This window comes from Procambarus clarkii, chromosome 6, assembly GCF_040958095.1.
Source record: "Procambarus clarkii isolate CNS0578487 chromosome 6, FALCON_Pclarkii_2.0, whole genome shotgun sequence".
In the NCBI taxonomy this organism is placed as follows: Eukaryota; Metazoa; Arthropoda; class Malacostraca; order Decapoda; family Cambaridae; genus Procambarus; species Procambarus clarkii.
Genome location: NC_091155.1, coordinates 10,024,744 through 10,050,004, shown reverse-complemented (window position 1 = coordinate 10,050,004; position 25,261 = coordinate 10,024,744). Strand labels below are relative to the sequence as shown.

The 25,261-nt window shown below is 47.0% G+C and overlaps 1 protein-coding gene across 4 annotated transcripts in view; it reads right to left on the bottom strand.

The window, feature by feature from the left end:
• Positions 1-25,261, bottom strand: part of LanB2 (laminin subunit gamma-1) — a 529,033-nt gene that overhangs the window by 98,717 nt on the left and 405,055 nt on the right. For all 4 annotated transcript variants that reach the window (XM_069305575.1, XM_069305583.1, XM_069305589.1 and 1 more), the window contains 4 exons: positions 20,085-20,254; positions 10,977-11,109; positions 5,302-5,526; positions 683-868 (listed from right to left, as the gene is read on the bottom strand). In XM_069305575.1, coding sequence (XP_069161676.1) covers positions 683-868; positions 5,302-5,526; positions 10,977-11,109; positions 20,085-20,254 — 714 coding nt within the window. The remainder of the gene's footprint in view (positions 1-682; positions 869-5,301; positions 5,527-10,976; positions 11,110-20,084; positions 20,255-25,261) is intronic.

Genomic DNA, 25,261 nt, shown 5'->3' with positions numbered 1-25,261 from the left:
CCCCCTCCCACTTCCCCATCTCGGGGAGGGAAGAGCTGCGCAAACGAGTGGTGTGTTACGTTTGCTTGTTTGCTTGTTTCCTTGGGAGTGAAGGAAGTTCTACCTCTCTGTTTGGCTTTTGTAGTTAGTTTCTTACCATGTGGGGTTTGTTTTGTTATGCCTACCTTTCTGGGTGCCTAACCCCGGTCGATGGCAGATAAGGAAAACCCCCAACCACAAGGGGGTTTTCCAGGGTCATTGCTTCCTGAAACCTCTCTGAAGGGGTCAGGTTCTGGCTCATGGTGCCTGGTAGGTCTAAACTGCATAGCTAATGTCCCAGTCTAATATAAAATATGTTAGCCGGATAAGCTTCAGGGAGCCGTAGGGGCTCCCCTCAGAAAATGAGTTAACAAGTCAAAAAAGATACAGGGGATACAGAGGCAAATTAAAGAACATCTAAATTAGAGGAAGTAGGAAGACTTGGAAAGTCTTCATGATAAATAACTGGCTGCTAGGACTAAGAAAAGAATTGAAAGATATGTTTGTCCTTTTTTTATATATCTTTTATTACCACAGTAAGTGCTAATATATTAATTACAGTATAAACAAACTAAACAATATTGCAAACCGATGCTAAGCAGTTTTGTATTTTGTATTTAATGAAAAAAATTTTGTAAAAAATATTGGAATATTTAAGGCTTACCTGCATATCCTGTAGGGCATTCAAGGCAAACAACAGTGTCGTCTGGAAGCTGAATACATGCACCTCCATTAGGGCAAGGGCACGTCTGACAATCATTTGGTGTCCCACGCAAGGCATTGCCATAGTAACCTTTAGCACAACGTTCACACTGTTCTCCAGCTGTGTGGTGCTGACAGATGCAACGACCTGTCAATAAGAAAACATTAATAAAGAGTTATTAAAAACCTTTAATAATGATAGACATATAAATAAGACATATTCCAGACTTCTTTCTTCCTTACTGCCCCTCCCTCTCTCTTTCCCCACACCCATTACCCCCTCCCTCTCTCTTTCCCCCACACCCATTACTCCTCTCCCTCTCTCTTTCTCCACACCCATTACTCCCCTCCCTCTCTCTTTCTCCACACCCATTACCCCCTCCTTCTCTCTTTCTCCACACCCATTACTCCCCTCCCTCTCTCTTTCTCCACACCCATTACCCCCTCCCTCTCTCTTTCCCCACACCCATTACCCCCTCCCTCTCTCTTTCTCCACACCCATTACTCCCCTCCCTCTCTCTTTCTCCACACCCATTACCCCCTCCCTCTCTCTTTCTCCACACCCATTACTCCCCTCCCTCTCTCTTTCTCCACACCCATTACCCCCTCCCTCTCTCTTTCCCCACACCCATTACTCCCCTCCCTCTCTCTTTCTCCACACCCATTACCCCCTCCCTCTCTCTTTCTCCACACCCATTACCCCCTCCCTCTCTCTTTCCCCACACCCATTACTCCCCTCCCTCTCTCTTTCTCCACACCCATTACCCCCTCCCTCTCTCTTTCCCCACACCCATTACTCCCCTCCCTCTCTCTTTCCCCACACCCATTACCCCCTCCCTCTCTCTTTCCCCACACCCATTACTCCCCTCCCTCTCTCTTTCTCCACACCCATTACCCCCTCCCTCTCTCTTTCTCCACACCCATTACCCCCTCCCTCTCTCTTTCCCCACACCCATTACTCCCCTCCCTCTCTCTTTCCCCACACCCATTACCCCCTCCCTCTCTCTTTCCCCACACCCATTACTCCCCTCCCTCTCTCTTTCTCCACACCCATTACCCCCTCCCTCTCTCTTTCTCCACACCCATTACTCCCCTCCCTCTCTCTTTCTCCACACCCATTACCCCCTCCCTCTCTCTTTCCCCACACCCATTACTCCCTCCCCCTGTTTCCCCATTTCCATTACCTCCCTCCCTCCCTCTTTCCCCACACCCATTACTCCCTCCCTCTCTCTTTCCCTGAACCCATTACCTCTCTCTCTTTCTCCACACCCATTATGCTCTCCCCCTCTCTCTTTCCCCACACCCATTACCCCCCCTCCCTCTCTCTTTCCCCACACCCATTACTCCCCTCCCTCCCTCTTTCCCCACACCCATTACCCTCTCTCCCTCTCTCTTTCCCCACACCCATTACCTCCCTCCCTCTCTCTCTCTCTTTCCCCACACCCATTACCCCTCCCTCTCTCTTTCCCCACACCCATTACCCCTCCCTCTCTCTTTCCCCACACCCATTACCCCTCCCTCTCTCTTTCCCCACACCCATTAACCCCTCCCTCTCTCTTTCCCCACACCCATTAACCCCTCCCTTTCTCTTTCCCCACACTCATTAACCCCTCCCTCTCTCTTTCCCCACACACATTAACCCCTCCCTTTCTCTTTCCCCACACCCATTAACCCCTCCCTCTCTCTTTCCCCACACCCATTAACCCCTCCCTCTCTCTTTCCCCACACCCATTAACCCCTCCCTCTCTCTTTCCCCACACCCATTAACCCTCCCTCTCTCTTTCCCCCCACCCATTACCCCTCTCCCTCTCTCTTTCCCCACACCCATTACCCCCCTCCCTCTTTCTTTCCATATCCCAAAGAGAGAGATATGGATCTATTAGACTTTGGCATCAGTCAGTGTGAATGGAGTTCTGAGGCCTACCAGGGACTACGAACCAGAACCTGGTGGTTCACGTTCGAGGACTGTCCAATGTCCTGGTGGACGCCCTGTTGCGGTTCATTACCCTGTCCACGGAATAGACAGTCGACACCGACTTGTTTCGTTCGCTCTGCCGGAAGTTTGGGCCTCCGGAAGTGGATCACTTTTGCGTCGGCGTGGTCGAGGCGTCTCCCGGTACACATGGCACCCTTCCCTGACTGTGAGGCTGTCAAGGTCAATGCCTTCAGGAAGGACTGGGTGAGGTGGGGTTACCTGTACCTCTTCCCCCTGGTTCAGCTTTTGCTCCAAGTCCTGGTTCGCTTGGAGACATACCAGAGAAGTGTAGTCCTCTTGGCCCCTTAGTGGCTGGCTTAACCTTGGTTTCAGGCGCTGCTTGCTCGGTGTCTGAATCCGAGGGTCTTCCGTGGCTCCACCTCTTTCGGGAAATCAGTTCTTCCCGTTACGAGGCTGGTTCGCTCTTCTCCTCGAGTCTTTGCGTCTGGTCTTTCTGACTCGGGTCTATCACCATTTGTATGGGGCGCAGGTGGATTCATTGCTGGTCTCCCATCTGCATGCCTCATCTCGGCGGCAGTATGAGGTTTGCTGGCGGTCCTTCTGGTTTTTCCTATCACTGCATAGGTGTACTTCGGTCTCTGATAGGTTTGTTTTGTCCTTCCTGTTGTGGTTGTTTCAGGACCGTCATCTTATGCTAAATACTGTCGCCTTCTATCATGCAGCGCTGGCGGAGCCACTCCAGCTTGCATTCGGTATTGATGTTACATTCTGCTCCGTTCCACAAGTTGTCTCGTGCATTGTTTCACCTCTGGCCTGCTCATGAGCTGCCTGAGCCATCCTGGTCATTGGACTGGGTACTTTCTTATCTCTCTTGTCCTCAATTTGTGGTGGCCCCTTCGGTTCAGGATTGTTTTTCCAAGGCTCTTTTCCTCTTGGCATTGGCCTCTTGGGGTCAGGTCGAGGAGCTTCATGCTTACCTCCAGTGCAGGAGGTTTCTACTCTTTTGGTCCTGGTGATCGGTTTGTTCGGTTGCAGTTGTCTCCTCCTTTTCTGGAGAAGGAGACTGCTGCTTTCCAGAGGGGTCCTTGGGTTGATATTGCTCGTTTGGTCAGGCTGGCGGAAAGGGGGGGGGGATCATGTCTTGTGTCCGGTTGCGGCTCTCCGCCATTATTTGTGTGCCATGGCTCCAGTGGCCAGGAATGCGCTTTGGGTTGAACCAGTTTCCCTTCTTCCCTGTTCCTGGGCTCAAGTCTCCCAGGTCATCCTCAGGATTATTAAGGCTAACCAGCCTGCGGTTTATCCTCGTTTCCATGACGTGCATAAGTTTGCTGCTTTGGCTGTCTTCTTTGGCAACATGTCTTGGGTTGACATTCGGGCATGAGGGTTTCTGGAGGTTGAACAAGGTTCCTGGCTGCTCACTACCTTGTCAATGTCCCTGAGCATGCGTTGCATTGGGTCGGCAGTTACAGCCAGTTGTCTTGGCTTCAAGTTTAGGAGTGAGGACTGACCACCGTCCGGGTAAGTCCCTGTTTTTCCTTGTCTTTGGGTAGTTAGCTCCGGGAAACTGACAGGGCTTTCCCCCAGAAAACCAGTGTTGAATGTAATGAAACGCCGGACGAGTCCCAGACCCTCCCCGGCATCCCTCCCTCCCTCCGGTCGGTGGTGTTTTTGCGTATTTTGACATCCAGCCTAAGAATTGAAGGTTGGATTGCTGATGTGGGAGTCTGGGGTTCCCCCTTCCTCCTCCCAGGGAGAGGGAGGGGGTTGCGCCAACAGCGGCGTGGCAACATGATGACGTCATGCTCATTTGCTAATTTTTGTATGGGGAGTTCTGTCCACTCGTTTGGCTTTCAGTAGCAATGGTTTCACCAGAATAGGGGTTTGTTTTGGGGCGCCTACATTTCTGAGTGCCAGATTTGGTCGATGTTAGACACAGAACGCTCCCAACCATATGGGGATTTCTATAGACCATTGCTCCTCGTGCCTCTCTTGAGGTGGCCAGGTTCTGGCTCGTTGTCCCCGGTGGGCAAGAACTCTGTGCACATTGACTGATGCCAGAAAGTTATACATATTCATTCAGCCTGGATAGTCCTGGGAAGCCTCCGGGACTCACCCAGAAAATGGCGTTTCATTACATTCAAAGCTGGTTTTTTTAGACCAATGTTTCTTATTTTGATTCATTTCCTAACTGTTCAATGACAATAACTTTAAATAACAAAAAGTCAATAACTTTTTCAAGTGTGTGTGAGCCCCTGGTGGGCGACGTAGCAAGTGCCGACGGGTTCCCGGCGGCTGCCCAGACACCAGCACTTTACATGTAAATGTCCATTTACTCCAGCTAAGAATAGATCTTTCAAAAAAAAGTTTGCAGCCTTAATATTTCTTTTTCATCAACAACCTTCCTTCCCACTGTCTGACTTGTACATGCTAGTATTGCTTTTCACTGGATGCAAATGTCATCCACATCACTTTTATGATAGTCAAATAAACATGCGGAATTTTTAAACAATGTTTTAGGAGCTCTGCATCTGAAATGTGTGTGTCAGAATGTGCATATTATCACCTGATCATGACTGGGGAGTTCCCAGAGCAAACACATCATTGAAGATATCAATAGATAAACAGTAAGGTTTGGATATACATACCAGTCTCAGAATCACAAATGTCTGCATGACTATTGCAGTCACATGGAATACAGGTGGCAAAGGGTCCACCATTAGCGGGGTTGTGTCTATAGCCAGGAGCGCATGACTCGCAGTATTGACCTACATAACCTTCTGGACAGGTACACATCTCTATCCAACGTGCCGGAACACCAAATACACCACGTCTTGCTGTTTCTAGCTTTATATCATCTACAAAACCTCGACCTGAAATAATAATTCTGGTATTTAACAGTTCTATTAATATACAGCTTAAGGTATATATTTATAGTATTGACAATGCATTAAACGTCAAATATTTATACAGTGGAATCTCGAGTGACGAGTGGCTCCAGTTACGAGCATTTCGAGTAACGAGCAAGCCACTCACAGAAAATATGTCTCGACTGACACCCTTTGGCTCAATTAACGAGCGTTCCCGCTAGTTCTCGGACACCTCCGATGACAGTTTTGTTGTTATTTCTCAAGACGAGTTTTCCACATGACGAGCTCGGTGCCGGAACGGATTAAACTCATTAATCGAGACGCCACTGTACAGTACTAAATATTACCAACACATCATATATTACTTAAAGTTGATTTATAAACTCTGATACAAACCTTATTCTTAACATTACAGTAGTTCTTTTTTTATACTCACATATTGCTAATTATTAGAGAAGTTAACCCATCTAATGTTTTTGTGACACCTTCAGTCATCATTTGCCAAAAGGCCAGAACGTTCCGATGATGACTGCAGTCGTCATTTTCAACGTCATGTAGGCTAACTTTAACTTTTTATTTTTCATTGCTTTTACTACAGTTTGAAAATACCTTTTAAAGTACAACTCTTAAGCTTAAAAAAATGCCAAATTGAACACTTTCCCATGCATAGTAACTTTGCAGTTTGTATTGAAAGTATAATATTGCTAAGGAATTTGTAATTACCTAAGTGTAATTACCTAAGTGTAGTTACAGGATGAGAGCTACGCTCGTGGTGTCCCATCTCCCCAGCACTCTGTCATATAATGCTTTGAAATTACTGACAGTTTTGGCCTCCACCACCTTCTCACTTAACTTGTTCCAACCGTGTACCACTCTATTTACAAAAGTGAATTTTCTTATATTTCTCCGGCAGCTTTGTTTCGTTAGTTTAAATCTATGACCTCTTGTTCTTGAAGTTCCGTGTCTCAGGAAGTCTTCCCTATCAATTTTATCGATTCCTGTTACTATTTTGAACGTAGTGATCATATCGCCTATTTTTCTTCTATCTTCTAGTTTTTGCATATTTAATGCCTCTAACCTCTCCTCGTAGCTCTTGTCCTTCAGTTCTGGAAGCCACTAGTGGCATGTCATTGCACCTTTTCCAGTTTGTTGATGTGCTTCTTAAGATATGGGCACCATACAACCGCTGCATATTCCAGCTTTGGTCTAATAAAAGTCGTGAACAATTTTTTTAGTATTTCTCCATCCATGTATTTAAAAGCAATTCTGAGGTTAGAAAGTGTAGCATAGGCTCCTCGCACAATGTTCTTAATGTGGTCCTCAGGTGACAGTTTTCTATCTAGAACCAATCCTAGATCCCTTTCTTTGTCAGAATTCTTTAAAGATTTCTCACATAATTTATAGGTTGTGTGGGGTCTATGTTCTCCAATTACACATTCCATAACATGGCATTTATTCACATTAAATTCCATTTGCCAAGTGTTGCTCCATATACTTATTTTGTCTAGGTCTTCTTGAAGGGCATGACAATCATCTAGGTTTCTTATCTTCCCTATTATCTTAGCATCATCAGCAAACATGTTCATGTAATTCTGTATTCCCACTGGTAGATCGTTTATGTAGACAATGAACATTACTGGTGCAAGAACTGATCCCTGTGGTACTCCACTCGTGACATTCCTCCAATCCGATACCTTGCCTCTGATTACGGCCCTCATTTTTCTGTTAGTTAGGAAATTTTTCATCCATGTTAGTAGCTTACCTGTCACTCCTCCAATATGTTCCAGTTTCCAGAACAACCTCTTACGTGGAACTCTGTCGAAAGCCTTTTTTAGGTCCAGATAGATGCAGTCAACCCAACCATCTCTTTCCTGTAAAATCTCTGTGGCTCGATCATAAAAACTGAGCAAGTTCATTACACAGGATCTTCCAGATCGAAAACCATACTGTCTGTCTGATATTATATCGTTTTCCTCCTGGTGTTCTACCCATTTAGTTTTAATTATTTTTTCCAATATTTTGACTATTACACTTGTCAATGATACAGGTCTATAATTAAGGGGGTCTTCCCTGTTTCCACTTTTGTAGATTAGAACTATGTTAGCCTTTTTCCACACATCAGCTACAACTCCTGTAAACAGGGATGCCTGAAAAATCAGTTGAAGTGGAATGCTGAGCTCAGGTGCACATTCTCTCAGAACCCATGGTGAAACTCCATCTGGACCAACTGCTTTGTTCTTACTTAGCTCCTTGAGTATTTTTTCCCTTCATCTCTAGACACCTCTATGTGCTCTATGTTGTTCTCTGGAATTCTTATTGTGTCTGGTTCCCTGAAGATTTCATTTTGTACAAACACACTTTGGAACTTTTCGTTTAGTGTTTCACACATTTCCTTTTCATTTTCCATGAATCTATTTCCCATTTTCAACCTCTGAATATTATCCTTTACCTGCAATTTGTTGTTTATGAATTTATAGAATAGACCTGGTTCTGTTTTACATTTGTCTGCAATCTCTTTTTCAAAATCTCTTTCTGCCTCTCTGCTCACTGCCGTGTAGTTGTTTCTCGCATCTTTGTATCGCTGGTATGTTTGGGGGTTTGGCCTCTTCCTGTATTGATTCCATTTTTGTGTCTCTTGGTCTCTGTGGTGGTGGTTTGGTACTAATGAGTTTAAGCTAGTTCTGAGAGACTCAATCATTTCTTTACACTGTTTTGAGTTCATTTGGCAGTTTGAGGCTTTGGTTTTTTAAACAAGGCAGTGATCTGTAATGCTTCACTGATTTTTTGTATTCTTTTTGGATGGTGAGAGTATGTCACGTGCTCTCTGTGCCTCTGTGACTGGGGGAAACTCAGGTTGTGGTTCAAGGCCCCAGTAGACCAAACAGAACTCCATGACAGATGTGACCTAGTAGCTGGGAGCAATCTCAGCGAGACAGCTTCAGGGAGCCAGGAGCTCCTTCAGAAAACTATTATTAGTGCCAATTTTGCAAAGTTCATCTCAGGTATATAACAACAACATTTTATAGCTGCTAATATTAACCCGACACTTTCACCTTGCACATAGCTGACCTCTCATTTTATCACATTTGTATTCACTTTCTTCAAAACAATTTACAGTAGTCACTCAACATGATAAAATATAAATATTAAATTATTTCCACATTTCCACTATTCCTCACTATGCTAAATCATTCCAAACTCATTACAAACCTTCAAATTTCTACTTGAAAAACCATGCACTGAATGTAATGAAATGCCTTATTATAGAAAGGTAATCAGTAGTTTCCCAAGCTACTGCACTGGGGTTGACAAGACTTAAAGAATCACACACAAGGGGGTGACTCCAGGGGAGTCACCAGTGGAGTCCCACAGGGATCAGTCCTTGGACCTACACTGTTTCTGATATACGTAAATGATCTCCCAGAAGGAATTGACTCGTTCCTCTCGATGTTTGCTGATGATGCAATAATTATGAGGAGGATCAAGACAGAGGAGGATAGTATGAGGCTACAAGATGACCTAGACAAACTAAAGGAATGGTCCGACAAATGGCTACTAAAGTTCAACCCAAGTAAATATAAGGTAATGAAACTAGGAGGAGGAACTAGGAGGCCAGTCACTGGATACCAAATGGGAGATGAAGTCCTTTACGAAACAGACAGAGAGATAGATCTAAGAGTTGATATCACGCCAAACCTGTCTCCCGAAGCCCACATAAAAAGAATAACATCAGCAGCCTATGTGAGCCTGGCTAACATCAGAACTGCTTTCAGAAACCTGTGTAAGGAATCCTTCAGAACCTTGTATACCACATATGTAAGGCCAATCCTGGAGTATGCAGCCCCAGCATGGAGCCCGTATCTAGTCAAGCACAAGACGAAGCTGGAAAAAGTTCAGAGGTATACCACTAGGCATACCTCTGAACTAGGCATACCACACCAGCCAGTCATCAAGGCAGGCCAAAACCTGAACACTCAGAGACAAAGAGGGACACCACGACCTAAACTGGATGCGTGAAAATGCACGATGCCATCCAGGCCAAACAAGAGAAATCAGAAGTAGTAAGCATGATGCCCCACAACAAACCCTAACTAATCCCTAAACCTTAGATGGATAGGGACATGTCAATAAGTGTCTCAGAGATCCAAGGATATCATCGAAGCAAGGCAGACCTGGAACAGATCGATCATCCAGAAAGAGGGGGATAAGGAGTAAACTGGTTCAGCCCCAAAAGATTGAGAATGAGCCGGAGACCTGGAAAATCCTGTTTTGGGTCCAGAAAAAAGTGTAAAAATCCACCAAAGAGGCCAGTTGTTGTTTATTTGACTCTGATTTTATAGGTGCCTTCCTCAGTGATGGCATAAATGAATAACCTAATATATAAATGCCACAGCTTCCTGCACCTCTGATGGGACCAGGTTCTAGCTCTGGGTCTCTGGTAGGTCAGAGAACTCCACAACTGATGGCACCTACATTGGAGATGGTAGCTTCAGAGTCACAAGGGGCGCCACCCAGAAAAAAAAATATTGGGACCAAGAAGGCATTGCAGGATGTGCAAAATTGCCTGACTGAAAAGTATAGGGAAAAGAGGCATGCTGAGAGAGAGCTTGATCAACATCAATGGCGCAAGACTTTTCAACACACTTCCTCTACACACACCCTGGGCATAACTGGCCGGCCTCTTGCAGTGCTCAAAAGAGAACTTGATAAACACCTTCAAAGGATACCTGATCAACAAGAATGTGACTATTAGGCTGCAAGCAGCCAAACATGCTTGTTGACCAGACCAACAACCAGAGGACTGGTCAGAGACAGGGCCACGGAGACCTTGATCCTTGAAATCATCGACAGGTTTTTCTGTCCTATCCGAGATTTGAACTTGGGATTCCTGACCGAGTCGAGAATGAACTCAACTGTACTACCAAGATCCTAAAGGTGGGGGCAATGCCAGGAAATACCAGAGAAGGCAACTCAAGACACTTGATGCTGAGGTGAATAAGTGCGATTAACACACGAGCAACAGGCCATGACAAACATGCATGTGAAGCAGTAGAGGAGCAAACACAAGCAAAGACCTTCCACAGGGGACAGAATCCAAGGAACAGGTAGTGCAGCCCTTGCAGCCACCTGAGAGGATGGCTCAGCCAGAGCATAAGACCAATGCCAACAAACAATTCAGTTCTGAGGGTAAAAGGACCCCTGAACCTAACATGTAGCCTAATAGAGGCATCAAGAATAGCTATTGGAGTCCAAAAACACTGAACTTAGGCATGCTTTTCACTTTCATACTTCACATAAAGTATACTGTTGCTCTCTTTCCGCTTGCCAACATCAACTCCAATAAATACCTATCACTAGATTTAAGTTGTCAAAATATGAGAAATCTGAGTTCTACATATTTATAATGCATCTATAATTCATGTAGACAATTTATACAAATAATGTTTTCTTACCTTCATATGTATACGTTCCTCTTATCTTGAGTGCCGTAAGATTGGACAAGAGGGATATAAAGTCACGTGAAGCTAGACGTGGAGACCAACCAAACTGAGAATTTTCATGAAGGCGAAATTTATATTCTTGTTTCTGTTAGAATAAATAAAAAGGACTCAAATTAAATATTGCTTCACAAATTATGATTATGAAATAAGAAAAGATATTGCTGAGCTAAGGCTGCCTCGGAGGTACCCAGTTAATAGCTCCTATAGTTTCCATGAAGAATTCATACCAATCATTTGGTTTTCAAGACTTTCATACACACACACAAGCAGGAATCTATAAAAGTAATCCTGTCTTATATCTTGGGATGCTTGACAGTGGTAACTCAAGCCACTATTTAGAGAAAATACTCACCGATACAAAGGAGTGAATCATGACACTCAAATTTCCCCCAGGAAGTGAACTTTTTAATAACTTAAGACTGCCAATTATTGCTTTCCAGACTACTGTTAGTTTATCAAAAGATAAAGCACCCACCACAAAGTGACCCACCATCACAACAACAGGGGTCAGAGGAACTGGCTTCCCTCCCTTTTTGTTCTGACATTCACCCTTCTCCTTGTTAGTGTTCTACTATGATTCATTCAAGTTTTTTTTAACAGGGTTATTCTTCAGAATGTCTGAGCACAGGATATGTTCAATGCTATTAGTATTCACTTCACAACATGATTTAAGTCTTTTGTAATTACCGTACTTAAGTGTAGTTGCAGGATGAGAGCTATACTCGTGGTGAATAATCCTGCAGACAACTTGGGAGACCTGCGCCCAGGAACAGGGAAGAAGGGAAACCGGGTCAACCCAAAATGTGTCCCCTGCCACAGAGGCCGTGGAGCACAAGTAACGGCGAAGAGCCATAACCAGACACAAAACATGATGCATCCCAGGCCGAACCAACCAAGCATCAACAACCCAGGCAACCCTCTGGAAAGCAACAGTCTCATTCTTCGGCAGAAAAGACAGAGACGGTTGCAAATGAGCAAACCAACCACCAGGACCGAAAGAGCAGAAACCCCTGCACCGGAGGAGATCATGAAGCTCCCGACCCAACCCCCAGAGGACAATAATAACAAGAAAAGAGCCTTAGAAAAGCAGTCCTGAACCAAAGAGGCTACCACAAACCGAGGAGGAGAGAGAAAAGAGAGCACCCGGTCTAAAGATCAGGACAACTCATGCGGTGTATGAGCAGGCCGGAGGTGAAACAATACCCGAGAAAGCTTGCGGAATAAAGTAGAAGTGACATCCATCCCGAACAAAAGTAGAAGTGGCTCCGCTAGCGCCACATGATACAAGGCGACAGTATTCGGAATAAGATGATGGTCCTGAAACAACCAAGAGAGAAAGAACAAAACAACTCGATCAGAAATCAAAGAGAACCTACGAAGAGACAAAGTGATGAAAGGACAGCCAGGAAAGTGCATACTGCCCCGATACGAAACTCACAGGTGGGACACCATTACCGAAGCCATCTGATCACCATATAAGTGGTGATACAGTACACCTGTGTCAAAAAGGCCAGATACGAAGAGCAGAGAAGATCAAACCAGTCATGTACCAGGCTGGACCGATTTGCCGAAAGAGGCAGAGCCGCGGGAAGATCCTCTGGTTCAGACACCGAGAAGCGCCTGAAATCAGGACTGGGCCCGCCACTTAAGAGGCCAACAGGACTACACTTCCCTGGTAAGTCTCCAGATGAGCCAGGACTTGGAGCAACAACCGAACTGGTAAGAAGAGGTACAGGTGACCAAACCTCGACCAGTCCAGTCGAAAAGCATCAACCCTGACAGCCTCACAGTCAGGGAAGAGAGCCACATATACCGGAAGATGCTCGACCAAGCCGACACAAAGAGATCCATGTACGAGCGCCCGAACGTTCGGCAGAGCCAACAGAAAGAGTCAGCGTCGACCGTCCATTCCGTGAACAGGGGAATGAAATGGGACAGGCCAGCCGCCAGTACGTTGGACTCTCCCTGGACATGAACTGCCAGGAGAACCATGCCCTGAGAATTCATCAGACGAATCACCCAAAGAGACCAGCACCAAAAAGCCAAAGACCGCATTGAATCCCCATGGTTCAGACAATGAAATACAGGGGGAAGCAGTCCAAAGGAGCCGGATAGTCGATCTGGGAGTGACACAAACCCACTGAAGCGAATGCCTCATCACCGCAAACTCCCACACTGTGCTGTGAGCCCGATGGATGGACGGACCACACCGACCCTGGCCGATCTAGTGAGCACTGGTCACAAAGCCCCAGCTGAGAGACGAGGCATCTGTGAACACATCGAGCGAGGGTTTGGGTAGGTGCCACGGCACAGAACCCTGAAAAACTTGAAGAGGAAGCCAGCAACGCAGCAGCCAACACAAGGCCCCTGGGGTCTGAACCCAATGATTGTGAGAGCGGCAGAAGGTATGTCCCCAAAGAAACCAGAACAGCTGCCATAGCCAGATCCGACTCGACGGATAGACCAGCATGGTGAAGTTCAGACTCCCACACAACTGCTCAAACAACTCACGAGTGACCCGGGTGCCCTCCAAAAACAGCCGACGGCGGGACCGCAGCTGTAGGAACGGCCCTGAGAGCCAAGTCTGAACCTGAGAGGGAACCAAATGGGGCTTCCTCCAGTTCACCAAGAACCCCCAACCCAGCGAGCTGGGAAAGAACCAAATCCCCGGCGAGCAGACATGCAGACTGCCTGAGAGCCCAGACCAGCCAGTCGTTGAGGCAAGCCAGAACCCGAACCCCTAACAGACGCAAACGGGTCACCACAACCCGGGTAAGACAAGTGAACACACGAGGTGCCAGATTCAAGCTGAATGGATGGCAATAAAAATGGTAAGCCTGTTGCCCCACAACAAAACCGAGAAAGTCTCTGAACCCCGGATAAATTGGGATGTACTAATATGCATCCCGGAGGTCCAGGGACACCATCCAAGAGCTCGGCTCCAAAAGCAGCTGAACCTGGGACAAGGTAGTCATATGAAAGGAGGGGCAAAAGACCCAGGGGTTCAGACAGGACAAGTCCAGAATGAACCACAGATCCGCACAGTCCCATTTCGCATCTGGATGAAGGCCCCGACAGAGAGCAGGGAAAGAGGCCTGCCCTGCCAGCCCCAATTCCCTCAAAGGAGGAGGAGCCAGCCACTGCAGGCCGGAGGAAATGACCTGAAACGCCCATGAATCGTGGGGACCAGGCGAGAGTAAATAGCATGAGCCTTTCCCCCATCTCAATGGGGGCAAACTGCGAAAGGGCTGACGACCCTCATCAGAACCCGACCGATGTTCAGAGCAAACACTGCGCCAACCAATCACCAATGACTCCACAGGTGGAGCCGGCCCCAAATCTGGCAAAACTGGCTTATGACGACCGAAGGAAAATGAACAAGTCCGACATAGGCTGGCAACTAGAAGAAGCCGCCTGCAGAAAATGAACCACCGCAGACTCTGCAAACAGCAACAGACAAAAAGGAGACAAAAATCTAAGAGTCAGGGCCCAAGCGGATTCCAAAGAGTGGACAAGCACTGCCTGCCGGCACACGAGGCGTGAAGCAAAGAACAGAGATACCACTTCCTTCAGAATCAGCGCAAACAACTTCAACAAGGCAGCCGACGCCCGAGCCGCCGAGGCAAGCACACTGGATGCAGGCCTGGAACCCAGCTCCTCCACATCCTTCTTGAGCTAGTCTGAAGACACCTCCTCCAAACAGAAGCAGGGAAAAGAAGCGCAAGACCGAAACCAAATGCCCATGGGGGCCGCAAATCCTCGGCCACCAGGGATGCCAAAAGGGAGGGAACCTGCACATTTCGTTGCACCTGGCCAATATTACAATGAAGCATGGGGGGGGGGGGCAAACAAGAAGGCATTGAGGTACTCAAACTCGCCTTCCTTCCCCCACCCGAGGTAAACCTGAATGACCCTAGTCAACTCCCACCACTCAAGTGTGCAGGTTCAACAGAACACATGCCATGCCCTCAACAAAAAGAAAGGTCAGTTTGTCAGCCAGGAAGACTCCAGCACTTCGTAATGCACCCAGTATGGAAAAGGGGAGCCAAACTCAATAGCAGAAGGATCCATTATCGAGGTGTAATCCGGGTCTCACGGGAGGTAGGCCGCAAAGCCCACATCTCCCTCGGCGGGAAGCCGGAAACCTCCAGAAGAAGGGAACCGAGGAACCCAAGGGAACCCAAACCAAGAGGAGAGGAGGATAGGAAAACCCCTCCCCCTGTAACAACAAGTCCCACGCTGAGGGTGCCAACACCCAAGCAAGGTCAAACAGGGCCCAAGCCCTCCCATGTCAACACATAAAAACAAAGCAACAAGATCAGTAGTGGAAGGGGGAGTAAAGAGCAAAGGAAAAGGGAACATGTTCCTGAAAATTGTATATACCAACATAGATGGAGTGAGGTCAAAAACTTTGGAGTTGCAAGATATAATCCAGCTTAGGGTCCCAGATATTGTTGCATTATCAGAAACGAAACTTGAAGGAAATATAATAAATGAAGTCATATTCCCAAGAGGCTACTCAGTTTGGAGACGTGGCAGGAAAACTAGGAAGGGAGGAGGAGTGGCTGTACTGGTGAAAAAACACCTGAAGGTAAAAGAGTTAATATTTGAAAACCCTCGAGATATTGACATAATGGCATTGCAGGTCTGGAACCAGGATGATAAGCTGATAATTGTAAATACCTACAGCCCACCAGCAAGCAACACATGGACAAAGGAAGAACTGGATGACAAACGAGAGGGCCTCATAATGGTCATGAGAGATATTATTGTACAAGCAGATAAAGATAAATCACGACTGTTGATACTGGGGGACTTCAACTTTAGAGCAATAGACTGGGAGGCCTATGAAGCAAGAACGGAGGACTTTTGGACATGCAGATTTGTGAACCTCATTCTGGAGACATTCTTGTATCAACACATAAAGCAAGCCACAAGAATGAGGGAAGGAGATATACCGTCAGTACTGGATCTAGTATTCACCAGGAAAGAAGAAGAGATTTTTGACATCCAGTACCTTCCTCCCTTGGGAAAGAGTGATCACGTCCTGTTAGACATTAAATATGCTTTAAGATATCATCTAGAAGAAAATGGGGACATTGAAACAGTTGATAAACTCGATTTAAAGAGAGGCAACTATGGGAAACTTCGAAATTTTTTTAATGAGTGTAATTGGACAGAATTGTTGCTAGGCAGGGAAGTAAATGAAATGTATGCCAAATTTTTAAAACTATACGAGGAAGGCACACAAACATTCATACCAAAACAGAGATGCAGGACCAGAAAACAGGATTGGTTCGACAGAAATTGTGAGAGGGCAAGAGACCAAAAGACACAAAAATGGAATCAGTATAGGAAGAGGCCAAACCCCCAAACATACCAGCGATACAAAGATGCGAGAAACAATTATACAGCAGTAAGGAGAGAGGCAGAAAGAAATTTTGAAAAAGGGATAGCAGATAAATGTAAAACAGAACCGGGCCTATTCTACAAATTCATAAACAACAAATTGCAGGTAAAGGATAATATCCAGAGGTTGAAAATGGGAAACAGATTCACGGAAAATGAAAAGGAAATGTGTGAAACATTAAATGAAAAGTTCCAAAGTGTGTTTGTACAAAATGAAATCTTCAGAGAACCAGACACAATAAGAATTCCAGAGAACAACATAGAGCGGATAGAGGTGTCTAGAGATGAAGTGGAAAATATGCTAAAGGAGCTCGGGAGGAACAAAGCAGCTGGCCCAGATGGCGTTTCACCATGGGTTCTGAGAGAATGTGCATCTGAGCTCAGCATTCCACTTCACCTGATCTTTCAGGCATCCCTGTGTACAGGAATCGTAGCAGACGTGTGGAAACAGGCTAACATAGTTCCAATCTACAAAAGTGGCAGCAGGGAAGACCCCCTCAATTATAGACCTGTATCATTGACAAGTGTAATAGCGAAAGTATTGGAAAAGCTAATCAAAACTAAATGGGTAGAACACCTGGAGAGAAATGATATAATATCAGACAGACAGTATGGTTTTCGATCAGGAAGATCCTGTGTATCGAATTTACTCAGTTTCTATGATCGAGCCACAGAGATATTACAGGAAAGAGATGGCTGGGTTGACTGCATCTATCTGGACCTAAAAAAGGCTTTCGACAGAGTTCCACATAAGAGGTTGTTCTGGAAACTGGAAAATATTGGAGGGGTGACAGGTAAGCTTCTATCATGGTTGAAAAATTTTCTGACTGATAGAAAAATGAGGGCAGGAATCAGAGGCATTGTATCGGAATGGAGAAATGTCACAAGTGGAGTACCACAGGGTTCAGTTCTTGCACCAGTGATGTTTATTGTGTACATAAATGATCTACCAGTTGGTATACAGAATTATATGAACATGTTTGCTGATGATGCTAAGATAATAGGAAGGATAAGAAATTTAGATGATTGTCATGCCCTTCAAGAAGACCTGGACAAAATAAGTATATGGAGCACCACTTGGCAAATGGAATTTAATGTTAATAAATGTCATGTTATGGAATGTGGAATAGGAGAACATAGACCCCACACAACCTATATATTATGTGAGAAATCTTTAAAGAATTCTGATAAAGAAAGAGATCTAGGAGTGGTTCTAGATAGAAAACTATCACCTGAGGACCACATAAAGAATATTGTGCAAGGAGCCTATGCAATGCTTTCTAACTTCAGAATTGCATTTAAATACATGGATGGCGATATACTAAAGAAATTGTTCATGACTTTTGTTAGGCCAAAGCTAGAATATGCAGCTGTTGTGTGGTGCCCATATCTTAAGAAGCACATCAACAAACTGGAAAAGGTGCAAAGACATGCTACTAAGTGGCTCCCAGAACTGAAGGGCAAGAGCTACGAGGAGAGGTTACAGGCATTAAATATGCCAAAACTAGAAGACAGAAGAAAAAGAGGTGATATGATCACTACGTACAAAATAGTAACAGGAATTGATAAAATCGACAGGGAAGACTTCCTGAGACCTGGAACTTCAAGAACAAGAGGTCATAGATTTAAACTAGCTAAACACAGATGCCGAAGAAATATAAGAAAATTCACCTTCGCAAATAGAGTGGTAGACGGTTGGAACAAGTTAAGTGAGAAGGTGGTGGAGGCCAAGACCGTCAGTAGTTTCAAAGCGTTATATGACAAAGAGTGCTGGGAAGACGGGACACCACGAGCGTAGCTCTCATCCTGTAACTACACTTAGGTAATTACACTTAGGTAATTACCTCCCCAGCCCCGGGTTCCTCCAAATCAGGACCTGGGGCTGAGCTGTCCTCCAAACCCTCTGCTTCCGGTGAAAAGCCAGAGTCCACCAGAAAAGCAGGGATGAAGTGGGACCCACTGGCACAACCCAAAAGCCCCGGCAGGAGGAACAGGCTCAAATGCTTCTGCCACTGATCTGGAAGGGTCTCACCACCAAGAAAATCCTGCCCCGACTCCAAACACCTTAGACGTTTGGGAGCTCAGAGGTCTCCTCCATCGACCAGTGAGCCCCAATGGGGAATCCCAGGGCCCTTAGGTTGACTGCTAAGGGAAGTCCAGGCAAGGTACTGCTAACCGGTTATCCTAGAGCTACCAAGCAAATAAACTAAAAGCTGAACCCTTGCAGTGTGTGCAATCACAGAAACCTAGCAGAGAGCTACCAAAATCATACAAGTGGTCCTACAGCCACACCAGGCAGACCCCCACCAGGCAAAACAAAACAAAAGAAAAAGTAAAACCCCGCAAAAGCACAACATCCCCCAGGGAAACAGAACCGGCCGCTATGCGTATATCAGACAGCTGCACAGTACCTTGTGCCCCAGCCAGCAATGATACTACTACCTACCCAAGATCAAATAGGAATAACAACAACCCAAGCTGACCTCAAGGGCGGGCAATTACCGAGCAGCAAATAAACGACGCAGAGGTAGTCTCCCGAACAGCTAATGAAAGATTACCCTAAACCGCAAGGGCAGTACTTACAGGCCACCTAGGGAAGGTGGCCCTAGACGCATAAAGCCCCAGTACTCTTGTGTTACTCCTGGCTCGCACACCACCACACAATAGAACAATACTGCTATGGACAGCACTGCTCAAAAGGATGAAGCCAGAGTTGATCGACCGCAACCAAACACAACAGCCTCTGAACTGGGGTTGGGTAGCTGGCACGGGAGGTTTGGGGACTCCCCCTTTGCCCTCCCGGGGAGAGGGGACTAAGGGGGCTCAGACAGCGGCGTGGCAGCTATGGTGACATCATGCTTGTTTGCTTGTTTTTGATTGGGGAGTTCTGCTTGCTGGTTCAGCTTTTGGTTTGCAATTTTTGACCAGCTGTAGTTTGTTCTGGAATTCCTACCTTGCTGGGTGCCTGACCAGGTAGATGGCAGACATAGACTGCTTCCAATTACATGTGGGTGTCTATAGGCCATTGCTTCTCATGCCTCTCTGAGGGGGCCAGGTTCTGGCGCTGGTCTCTGGTAGGCCTAGAATTCCATCGATTAACTGTTGCCATGGTCTAATATATATACACATCAGCCCGATATAGCTCCGGGGAGCCGAAGGGGGCTCTCCACAGAAACTTTTATTATGTGTGATGTTAGTGCAACTGGTCTATAATGTGTTGCCAAAGCTTTACTACCCTCCTTGTGCAGAGGAGCTATATCTGTGCTGTGCTGCTGGTATCTTTCCTGTATCCAGGCTCTTTCTCCCCATTATACAGAGTGCTCGTGTTACTGGTACTTTACATTTCTTTATGAATATTGAATTCCACGAGTCGGGCCCAGGGGCTGAGTGCATGGGCATGCTGTCAATTTCTCTTTCAAAGTCTTCCGAGTTCATGTTAATATCCGTTACATTATGTGCAGCTTGGATGCCATTCATAAAGAAGCTGTCTGGATTCTCAACTTTCATGTTGTTTATTGGTACATAAAAAATACATAACAAATTTTATCCAGAATAATGAACATTGGTGAAACATACTACAGCACAATGGTATTCTTTTCTCCTATAGTTCAGCTTTCGTAAAATAAAGTTCGGTGAAACTAAAGATATTACCTGAGAACTTGGAAGACTGTTGCCTTGTGCAAAGATTGGTGCGGAGACTGAGAGTCCTGCCCCCTCTAAGACAATATCCTCCGTACTAGCCTGAGGACCCAGTTCCCCTACATTCAAGAAGAATGAGAGTTCGTGGTTGTAACTTGCGCGCTGATCACCAAGGAAACGATCTGTAAGTAACAAGACATTTGAGACAATAGAAAAATAATAAATTAATATTGGCAAAAAACCAGCGTTGAATGTAATGAAACGCCATTTTCTGGGTGAGCCCCGGAGGCTCCCTGGAGCTTATCGGGCTAATGTATGTTATGTTAGACCGGGACATTAGCTAAGGAGTTCAGACCTACCAGGGACCAGCGCCAGAACCTGGCCCCTTCAGAGAGGTTTCAGGGAGCAATGGCCCTGGAAAACCCCATATGGTTGGGGGTTTTCCTGATCTGCCATCGACCGGGGTTAGGCACCCAGAAAGGTAGGCATAACAAAACAAACCCCACATGGTAAGAAACTACAACAAAAACCGAAGAGAGGTAGAAAACTCCCTACAATCCCAAGGAAACTAGCAAACAAGCAAACATCACACTTTACTGCCGCGCCGATCGTCCGCGCAGCCCTCCCCACCCCGGGAGGGGGAGGGGGGAGCCCCGGACCTACCGCGCCGGCTGCCAAGCTCCAGTTCGGAAGCTAAGCTTCAACCAACGCGAAAAAACCGCCGACCGGTGGGAGGAAGGGTTTCCAGGGAGCCTCCGGGGCTCACCCAGAAAATGGCGTTTCATTACATTCAACGCTGGTTTTCTGTGGGGAGCCCCTACGGCTCCCTGGAGCTTCATACCCAAAGAGAAGGAAAAGAAAGGGCTAACCCGGGAGGCGGCCTCCACAAACTCTGCAACGCAAAGCCAAGACAACCGGTCGCAAACCTGCGACCCAAGGCAACAAGAACGCCCAAGAACAGACGCACATATGGATGGGCAGCCAAAAACCCGTGCGACCCACAAATCCCTGCGCCCGAAATGAGCCCGAGACGTCACCAACACAGCAGCAAAAGCTGCAAACGTCTGAACAGCACGGGCGCAAAGACAGACCGCAGGCCAGAAGAAGGAAAACACTGCAGACGACCTGGGAGACCCGAGCCCTGAAAACAGGGAACGAAGGAACCGGATCAACCACAGCGCATCCTCAGACACGGTACGCCGGCAACAGCAAAAAACACAACCGCACAACACAGGACGCACCCCCCGGCCAAACCAATCAAGCACCAATACCCCAAGAACCCCTCCGAAAAGCAGCCGTCACGACCGGCGCCAGGACAGAGAAAGGCTGCACACCTATAAAGCTACCACCAGAACCAAAGAACAGGAAACTGAACTGAAGGGGCTACCACAAACTGAGGGGAAGATAAGAAGGCACCCAGAACAAGGACCAGGATGGCTCAGGCGACACATGAGCAGGGGAAACAAAACACGAGAAAACGTAAGAAATGTCATACTGTCTCCAAAACGAAGCTCGCAGGTGGGACACCGTCAACAAAGCCACCTGAACACCATAGAGATGGTGATACCCGCGTCAAAATACCAGACGCGAAGAGCCAAGGAGAAGGCCGAACCAGTCACAGACAGGACCGATTCGGCCTGCTGAAAGAGGCGAAGCCTCAGGAAAAACGCCCCGGGTACGGACACCTATGAAGCAGCGTCTGAAAAGAAGGCCGGGCTGGCCACCATGCAACCATAAGGACTGTTCTCGTGGGAATGGGCTGCAACCGAGCCAGAACCCGAAGCAACAGCTGGACCGGGAGAAGAGGAACAGGTACCCCCACCTCGACCAGTCCTGCCGAAAGCCTCCACCGTGAAGTCCTCGCAGGTGGGAAGGGCGCCACAAAATGGGCGACGCCTAGACCACGCCGACCCGAAGACGTCCATGGCCAGGAGTCAATATGCCCGACAGAGCCAACAAAACGAATCGGCAACAACTGGCCAACCCACGAAGAGGAATGAACCGAGACAGCTGTCCGCCAAGACGCAGGACACACCCCGGACACAAACCACACGGTTAGCCAAACCCCTGTGGTTCCGGCAAGAACCACCAGAGAACAGTCCAAACAGAGCTGAATGGTAGAGTACCTAGTGACCCAAACCCTCCGAAGCGCAAACCAGACAGCCATGAACACCCGAACCGTGCTGTGAGCCCAACGGACAGACAGACTCCATCAACCTCGGCCGACCTGGTGAGCACTGGTCACAAAGCCCCAGCCGAGAGACGACCCGTCCGTGAACACATCGAACGAAGGCTGAGGGTTGGTGCCAAGGCACGGAACCCTGAAAACCCCAAAGAGGAAGCTGAGGACACAGCACCAACACAAGATCCCCAGAGGAACCCAAGGAATGCAAGAGGCGGAAGGGGAGTCTCCGCAGGAACCAACCGACGCCGCAGCCAAACCCGACTCCGCGGGCAGACAAGCACGCCGAAGTGCAGACTCCCGCACAACCACCCAAGCAACCGCTGAGCAACCCGGGACCCCCTCCTGAACAGCCAAAGGCGGGACCACAGCCGCAGTAACACTTCTGGAGGGAAGACAATGAGGGGCCCAAGAGCCTTAAACAAGGCCCAGGTCCGAACCCGGGACGGAAACAGATGGAAAAACCTCCAGATCACCAGGAAACCAAACCCGGCGATCTGGAAAGAACCATCCCCTGGCGAGCAGACAAGCGGACTGACTGGGAGCCCACACCAGCCAGTCGTCGAGGTAGGTCAGACACCGAATCTCAGACTCAGACAGGGCACTAAGATCCGGTAAAGATGCAAAGAGTATACGAAAAGCCCATTACAAAATAGGGAAGGCAATAAAAACAGCAAACATGAAGCCCCACCACCAACCGTGCTAGCCCCAGAAAAACTGGAGAGGAACATGCCAAGAAGTGACCTGGAGGTCCAGGGCCACCATCCATGCACCCGGCCCCAACAGAATCCGAACAGGAGACAACAGTCCCCCGAGGAGGGCAGAGGATCCAGGGCGCAGACTGAAAAAGTCCAGAATGATGGGGCAGATCGACCACGCCCCACGCACCCACGAAGCGGAAATGACGAAGCACAGGGGAAGAAGCCCACCCCGCCAGCTCTGAACCCCCACCCCAAGGGGGAGAAGCCGTCCTCCGACGCCAGCAGAGGCCGGAAGACAACAAAAAACGCCCACCAACAGCGGGACCAAGCGAGAGGCAACAGAGCAAGCTGCTCCCCCCAGCGCAAAGTCAACAGAGAAGGGAACAGAACCCCTTGCGAAAGAAAAAGTACACTACCTAAGTCATGAGGAGAGACTACGGGAATGAAACCACACTTCGCTGGAAGATGAAGTGAGGGGAGACCTGATCACCACATTCAAGATACCCAAGGGAATCGACAGGGTTGATAAGGACAGGCTATGTAACACAAGGGGCACATGCACTAGGGGACACAGGTGGAAACTGAGTACCCAAAAGAGCCACAGATAATTTTTTTTTTTTTTTTTTTTTTTTTTTTTTGTTAGTGTCAGAATGGTAACGGGAAAGCACTAGGAAGTAATGTGGTGACTCCACACACAGGTAACGAGGCTGACCCCCATACAATGTCACATGTAGACATGATAGAGCCCAAGAGGCACAGGAACCTTTACTCAGTTTCTATGATCGAGCCACAGAGATATTACAGGAAAGAGATGGTTGGGTTGACTGCATCTATCTGGACCTAAAAAAGGCTTTCGACAGAGTTCCACATAAGAGGTTGTTCTGAAAACTGGAAAATATTGGAGGGGTGACGGGTAAGCTTCTATCATGGATGAAAAATTTTCTGACTGATAGAAAAATGAGGGCAGTAATCAGAGGCAATGTATCGGAATGGAGAAATGTCACAAGTGGAGTACCACAGGGTTCAGTTCTTGCACCAGTGATGTTTATTGTGTACATAAATGATCTACCAGTTGGTATACAGAATTATATGAACATGTTTGCTGATGATGCTAAGATAATAGGAAGGATAAGAAATTTAGATGATTGTCATGCCCTTCAAGAAGACCTGGACAAAATAAGTATATGGAGCACCACCTGGCAAATGGAATTTAATGTTAATAAATGTCATGTTATGGAATGTGGAATAGGAGAACATAGACCCCATACAACCTATATATTATGTGAGAAATCTTTAAAGAATTCTGATAAAGAAAGAGATCTAGGGGTGGTTCTAGATAGAAAACTATCACCTGAGGACCACATAAAGAATATTGTGCAAGGAGCCTATGCGATGCTTTCTAACTTCAGAATTGCATTTAAATACATGGATGGCGATATACTAAAGAAATTGTTCATGACTTTTGTTAGGCCAAAGCTAGAATATGCAGTTGTTGTGTGGTGCCCATATCTTAAGAAGCACATCAACAAACTGGAAAAGGTGCAAAGACATGCTACGAAATGGCTCCCAGAACTGAAGGGCAAGAGCTACGAGGAGAGGTTGGAAGCATTAAACATGCCAAAACTAGAAGACAGAAGAAAAAGAGGTGATATGATCACTACATACAAAATAGTAACAGGAATTGATAAAATCGACAGGGAAGATTTCCTGAGACCTGGCACTTCAAGAACAAGAGGTCATAGATTTAAACTAGCTAAACACATATGCCGAAGAAATATAAGAAAATTCACCTTCGCAAATAGAGTGGTAGACGGTTGGAACAAGTTAAGTGAGAAGGTGGTGGAGGCCAAGACCGTCAGTAGTTTCAAAGCGTTATATGACAAAGAATGCTGGGAAGACGGGACACCACGAGCGTAGCTCTCATCCTGTAACTACACTTAGGTAATTACCTGTTGATAGACGGTTGAGAGGCAGGACCAAGGAGCCAGAGCTCAACCCCGGCAGCACAACTAGGTGAGGACATGTATTGTAAAAGTACAAGTCGCCAAATAGTGGGCAGAGAGCACTACGCCGGCCAGGCAAAGAAGGCACAAAACTGCATCAAAAGGCCCACCTCGACAGCAAAACCGCAAAGTCCCAGCACAACCACAACATGTGCCAAGACCGAAAAAGATCAGTCTGCAAGCCAGGAAGACCCCGGAACCCCAAAAGGCAGAACCGGGTCACATGAGGAAACAAAGTCCCCTGAACCCACAAAAGGGGGCCCAAGAGGAAGAAACCTCCAGAACGAAACCAAGGAACCCAAA